This window comes from Crocodylus porosus, unplaced genomic scaffold (genome assembly GCF_001723895.1).
Source record: "Crocodylus porosus isolate Cpor-Errol unplaced genomic scaffold, CroPor_comp1, whole genome shotgun sequence".
Taxonomy (NCBI): Eukaryota; Metazoa; Chordata; order Crocodylia; family Crocodylidae; genus Crocodylus; species Crocodylus porosus.
In genome coordinates, this window is record NW_017728914.1 from 26,048,081 (window position 1) to 26,055,253 (window position 7,173).

The 7,173-nt window shown below is 41.3% G+C and overlaps 1 protein-coding gene across 1 annotated transcript in view; it reads right to left on the minus strand.

Moving 5' to 3' along the window:
- Positions 1-7,173, minus strand: part of LOC109310074 (solute carrier family 22 member 5-like) — a 91,363-nt gene that overhangs the window by 18,315 nt on the left and 65,875 nt on the right. Inside the window, exons 2-4 of the mRNA XM_019535043.1 lie at positions 5,437-5,540; positions 2,386-2,540; positions 1,225-1,396 (exon numbers count right to left, since the gene is read on the minus strand). Coding sequence (XP_019390588.1) covers positions 1,225-1,396; positions 2,386-2,540; positions 5,437-5,540 — 431 coding nt within the window. The remainder of the gene's footprint in view (positions 1-1,224; positions 1,397-2,385; positions 2,541-5,436; positions 5,541-7,173) is intronic.

Consider the following 7,173-nt stretch of genomic DNA (forward strand, 5'->3'; position numbering starts at 1 on the left):
GCCAGGGCAGGAGAAAAAACTGGGCTCAAATGATCCCAGCTAGGTAGGCATCAAGTCTCCTCTTAAAGACCCCCAGGGTAGGAGCCAGCACCACTTCCCTTGGAAGTTGTTTCCAGATCCTAGCCGCCCTGACTGTGAAGTAGTTCTTACAGATGTCTAATCTAATGTTTAGTGGAGGGCAACACCTTTAAAACCTTAACTGTAGCAGAGCTGCTGCACAGTTGTAATGTGTGCAGACTTCTCGTCAACAGCCTTGATTTGGCTCCTGATTTTGTACCAGTTGCAAATATATTTTTATAACTCATTGGCATCCAAATATCTGATCTGGGGTTCAAATTATGTTATTATTATAATACTGAATATAAAACCATATTTCATAACTCATCATTATTGACACGTAGTCCATGATGACTTTGGTCATTGGTTAGGGTTGCCGTTTCTACACCTTAGCAGTTCATGAAACAGCTTCAGATTTAGGTTATGCTTATGCCATCCAGCTTCGGAGCAGCAATGCTCCAGCGCTGCAACTTAGCTTTCAGAAGCATTACATCTAAAGTGGGACTTCAGGTGTTGTTATCATTATGCCACTCAGTGCCATGGACATAATAGCACTTTGCAGAAATGACCCATAAAATACATGTGGGCAGAGGGAAAAAAGAATTAAATCCCCTCACAGCTACTCTTTTCCCATTATTGAATAGGAAAAGGGAGATAAGTTTACTGTCCATCTCCCTCTGACTTTCAAATACAGCAGAGATCAGTTAACCTAAATGGTGCTGATTGATGGGGTTTAGGATTCTGTGTTAGTGCTACAGTGCCATCTGCCTGGTTCCACATTAGTTTACTGACCTGTTGCTTTACGTAGAACAGTGCTACCAATGGGCTGGATTCTGATCCCAGTTACACTGGTATAAAAGATATTTATACTGGCATAATTGAAAAGTGACTCTGCCTATGTCACTGACTGAGAGGAAGAACTGAACAGAAACAAGATCCAACAAAATGGATTAAACCTGGCTATTTCTATTATCTATGCTTTTAACCTAACTGCTGAACAAGAGGACACATACAGGCACACACGCAGTTTCAAGTAATAACTTGTTTCTAAGGGCCACTGCTGTGCCAAGATCTGACACTGTGGTCATGTAGGCCTTGCATCTGAATCCTGGCAGCCACAGCTGAGATTTTTCAAAGCCTCACACCTTTGAAGGTAGATGCACTCACCACCACAGAGGAATGCAGAGCAGCCCAGGTAAAGTAAGAGCCAGAAGCAGTGTCCGCCAGTCTCTGATGAAGTAAGCAAACAGCGGCAGCAACATATAGCCAAACGCATAAAATATGCAAACACCTAACGTGCAGTATATTATGCGAACTGATTTGCCAAGAATTTCTGTGCCTGTTCAAAACAAGGGAGTACAAATTAGCATTACGATAAAAACAAACAAAACAAAAGCAGTCAAATATGATAATGCTACATAAGAACCAGAACTACCCTATAACAAAACTACTCCTGACATGCTACAATAGATCATTATATTAGACGTCCCCCCCCCCGTTTTAAAGAGATAATCACTAGATCTCTCTCACATCACCGATCTTTCCTCCTGGGAAGTACTGGTATGAATAAAGACAGCAAAATGGAGAGTTTAAGCTCTTCTAAGCCAGCAAGGAAATTATTTCTGATTCTGAACTCCTAGAATTCTCCATCTAACACCTAATTAAAAACTCCTTAAAAAGCCTATTTTTCTAGGCTCTGCCTGGTGAATCTTGCATAAAAAAAAGTGTTTTTAAGTTAACCTCTGATAGCTCCACAAGGGTGTTCTGGCCAAAAAACAACCAACCAACCCCCAACAACCAGCCACATAGAAATATTTCTTCAGACCAATGTTGAGTCTATTTCACTTCCAATCAAATACCACTTACTCTTTGCTACAACAGAATGGATGAAATGACAGAGGTGATATGATAGTTTAATTTTTACAACAGGTTATTCTCAAGTCATCCTTCAATTTGTAATTGTTATAAACAAACATGTGTTTAGATCTAAAGGACAGCATCTAAAACTTTGAATTACTGGTTCTGTGCCTCTAACTGGATATTAAGGAACATGTACCACAGCTCTCCAATTACAGGATGCTTTTGCCTCAGATAAATATCAGTTCCGATTTTCTTCGTTTGCTTATTTTAATTTGGCAAACAAAGACGTTTACTAGCACTATCTTGCTATTTTACCAAAAGGACATTTTGAAACAGACTGGAAATTACCCATAAGGCTATATTCTTATTAAAAGTGCTACTTGGGAATAAAACTGCCATTGCTAGCTGGGGATGGGAGGAAGAGGACATTGCCACAGAACACAGGTTATGCATAACACATTTTCGTACCAAGCACAAAAGCCGCCACATAGTTAGAGATCTGTCCCATGCCGACGAGGACAAAGAGCATTGAAAACATCTCCCAGTTGATGGAGAAGACTTGCAGAAAGCTGAAGCCAGTTTGCACCCCCATGGTCACAAACAGAACATTCTTCCTGCCAAATCTTCAAAGAACAAAGACAAAAAAAAAAAAATGTAAGAGGGTTATAAAATAAACCTTTGTGAAAGAAATCTGCGTGTCTACATGAACAAGGGAGCAACTCAGACAGCAGCAGAAAAGCATACATACATACACTAAGAAATACACTAAGAATCTCACTGGGCAAAATCAGAATATCTTAAGGGCTGTAATAAAAGGCTTCTTTGGAGCTGTGGTGGGAGGTTCTCTCTTCATTGTTGGACTGAACATGGACACGTGTAGCCATCTAGAAAAGGAGTTAGCCGCAATGCATCTGATTAGGTACTGGTGTTTCAAAAAAGCTGTTCCCTTTCTCCTTCGAGTCAATATCAAATCCATATTCCACTGAGACATTAAACATTAGGTGGAGAGGTGGAGTCTTTTAGAGAAGCAGCAAGCCTCAGGAACATACTAGTTTATGGTTATTAAGGAACCATTTCTGCAATTCTAACTCAGCTATATCAAGTGACACCTTGCTCTGTTAATAACTCAAGTGATTTCCAATGGGACTGTTTGTTCCTTACCAACATAAGGGTGAGTGAGTTTGAGACTAAGTTCTGGTACTTATGATTGGAACGCTTTGGCAGGTTCAGTTTATATTTGTATTTTAGCCTGGTTATCTAAATATCATAGCTTAACCTTTCCTTCCTAGTTTGGTGGCTGAAACCCTGCAGATCACACATATAATTCCACTTCATAATTAAGCTTGGTCAACACACAGCAATTGTACAAGGAGGACCAGATATGGTAGTAAGGAGTATGGTATAAATTTTAGTTTAGCGTAAGAAACAATGATGCACAAATGAAGCAGCATAAGGTTTTAGCTCACCTATTCGCTCTGATCTGCTGCTTCCTCACTTAATCTTACCCCTTAGAGGAGGCGTGCTCAACTCTTGGCCCATGAGATGCATCTGGCCCCCGGAGCCGTGTCATCTGGTCCATGGGGCTGCGCACAAGTCCATGGAGAGCCCCCTGGGCTGTGGCCCTGCATGCTAGATCAGGCACAAAGGGTGGCATGGGGCCATGTGGGAGAGGTGTGAAGGCCTACCAAGGCCACGAAGGCCCAATCCTGCTGTGGTCTGGCCTGCAGACTGGCCCTGCACCTTTCATGTGACCCGCAAGGCCAAAATATTAAGCAGCACTGCCTTAGAGCATAATTGAACAGCACTGCCTGCTATGAGCCCAGAAAGGCAGACTGCAACATGTCTGTGCTACTATGTCAGAGGCAGACTTCTAGATGGTGCTACAGTATAAGACATACCATAGTGGAGAACTCCATGGGAGTAAAAAGTTGCCTAAACAATCTCCCATGGGATAGTGTGGTGTTCCAGTTATTGAGCTAGCTTCCATACATACATACTGCTGTATTAATATCAGCAGAAGATATGCTATATGTATTGGCAGAATTACCCTCGCCAACACCATCATGCAGGGTTCTGTGGATGGATGAAGAAGAGGAAGACCTAGGATGGGCTGGACCAGCAACATCAAAGACCGCACAGGATTAAAACTGACCGATTGTAACAGGTATTGCAAAAGACCAGGAACAATGGAGGCAAGTTACTGCTCTACTGAAGGTGCCCAAATGGTTGGTGTAGCCTCAGGACTGACTGACTGACATATTAGCAGGGGTTGTATTTAGCAGTGTTCCTTTACATTATCACTAAAGTACAAACACTGCCGAGTCTTCCTTCACCAGTGTCAGATTCGAAGGGTACGTTTATACAGCAAAATGGTGATGTGACTAGATTGCACGTTAGCCTATGAATGATAGCTTAATTCACATAGCACAGGTAACAAGGCAACACAGATTTTCACACAGAGTTTGTATTCTGGTTGCCAGCATGTGTTGAAATCTGTGCTACCCCATTTTCACTAGTATGGTGCAGAAAGCAATATCAGTACTGATACAGCCCTGCAACAGAAGTCCGTCCTTGACAGAAGAAAAAGAGGGCTGGATCCCAGAGATGAGACCTCACTAGTATCCCACTAAAACTGACAGAGGCATTGCCCAGGTAAGAACTTCAGGATTTGGCCTATAAAGCTGTAAACCTATACAAGTTTTGTTGTTAAATCATCAAACAGAACCCTCCCCGCCACCATTATTCAATGGGAACCGAGTGGCTGGCACATGCTGGGATGCATGTTAGACTTTATCCAGCTTGCAAAGCACATTTAAAACAAAATTTAGCTATTTGAAATTCAAGAGTGCTACTATTTTTTTCAGCTTTGTGTGGACAAACAGAGCAACCCATGGTACCGCTATCAGTTGGGTCAGAAAACACAGCAACAAATATCTATGTTATGGAGACTGATAAGAAACATTGATGCTTTCCAGACCCCACGAACACAAAATGTTGGACTTAGACCTTGAATTTGACATGAGGTACAAGAGAAGCTATCAACATTTGTACAAGGGGAGCTTTTGACTTGGCCTAGGGAAAAGCAAACATGAGTTGGGCAAGTACCAAGAATAAAGGATAGTTCAAAGAAAATCAAATAGTACACCAGGATCTGATTTTCAAGAACAGCCTGTAAAATTGTGTCTTTTCATGGATGAATGAGTTGAGAAGTGACCTCCTCCTGGAAAAAAAAGGCCGCCATAATAGCATTTTGCCTTGATTTTAGGTGCTGCATGCTGCACCAAAGCTTTGTCTACCAAATAGATGACCCAACAGCAAACATAACAGCACTCTGTCCTCGCTAGTGTTTTCTTATAAGCTACCAATACTAGCACTGAAAAAGGTCACAGAAATATGAGGATCAGTTTAGCCAAAGAGCATAACTTTTTACCACAGTATGAAAAGATTACACTGGTTGAATTCACTTTAGGAATTGTTTGAAAAATAGTAAATCAGATCAAGAACAAGTATATACTTTACTTGTCTGAGAGCTGTCCTGATACAAACGATCCGATTAGCACGCCCACAAAAAACAAGGAGGTAGTTAAAGGAGCTTTCCAGTCATCATCACACACCAGATTCCACTGCAAAAGAAGAGGGCAAGACTTAGCATTAAAGCATTATTGACAAAACACCTAAGATTTTTTCCATTCTAAATTAACCCAAAGTAATCCAAATGTTTGGGGGCAGCAAATGATTATAGCGTATGTTCTGAAAGAAATAAACCCTTCTCAGAAGAGGAGAACAGTCAACCTGTTTGGGGGAAAAGAGGCAAATGGCAGGACCCAGTTCCCGAATCTCCATCTGCAGCGGAGTCTGAATTCCACATTATTTGGAGAAAGTGAGACACCTGCAACATGCAAGCCGTGCATCATATGCAATCTTCCTCCAAAGCTTATGCCTTTGAACAGATACAAAGTAAATTGCATAATAACCTTTCCTCATGGTTTGTATCAACTCCCCTAAAGGCAATGGAAACACCCAATTAAAGTAAATGAGTGTAATTGAGCTAATTCTGACAGGAGTTAGACATGCCCTAACTTACTGCGCACACAAGAAGAGGATAATGTAATAAGCCTTCCATTAGAGCGCTGGGACAAGATGCAGACAAATGTAGTGCAAATACGACATATGTTACTGCAGTCTCCCTCCAAGCTCTATAAAATGAAGACTTGTGGGCAGAAAAAAGGTATATACAAATGAGCTGAAGGTTAAAAAATATGTTCTACAAACTCCATCAAGGAATATGATTTTTTTGAGTCCCTTTATAGAAATGCAAATTCAAATACTTACTTAAATAAACTGTTCAGGCTTTTTTTTTTTTTAAGTTGGAGAAAACCAGAAGGAGGGAAGAAGATGTTCCGTAAATTAAGTAAAGGTCTGTGATAGCTTTCAGCTGCTCACGTAACTCAGGGGAGTTAGTACAGACATTCCTGAAACAATACAGCATCAAGCACTTGAAATCTATATTTAAAAAAGAGTAGTTGCCAAGCAGAAAGATCGGTTTCATTTGTTTTACCTGAATATTTTTCACAATGAATGTTTGGTTTTCAAGCTATACAAAACAAAGACAATAGGGAAGTCAAGTCTCGTGCACATCCCTGTTATGCCGACAGCATAGGAACAGTTACAAAATCCACCCCTTCCGAAGGGGGGGGGCCTTGATCGTTAATTGGCTTTAACAAGGGACCACTGAGTTCAGGAGGAGGGGAGCTTTGACAAGGAGGCCTCACAGGAGAGTGAGCATGAGACTGGAAGCCAGAAGGCCTCATGCTCTATTTCTGGCCATGCAACTAAGTATGGCCAAAATTTACTCATCCAAATGGTCCCCCCTCAACCTTGATTTAAATCCTAAAGTGCAGAACGCGATGCAGGTGGCCAGGAGGGAACTGCACAAGACATGGGCAATATCTGGGAAAACCCAGCAACTAAGAAAAATTACCATAATCACCCTCCTCACTGTGCACATTTGTGACCACAAAAAAAACAAAAAAAGTTTGTTAAGACAATACTCAACTTCCAATAACTACAATCATTATGCTTTTATTATGCTATTGTCCTGCTTGCACTCCCTACTAGTTGTTCCTTGATTTTGCCTGGCATTTGCATAAGGTTAACTGGCTTTTCTATTTACCTTTGTTAAACACTGGTGAAGGACTAGCTTCCCCTTCCTCCCCAGCCCATCATTAGTCTAGAACTTCTGCAGTCTTCTATGAT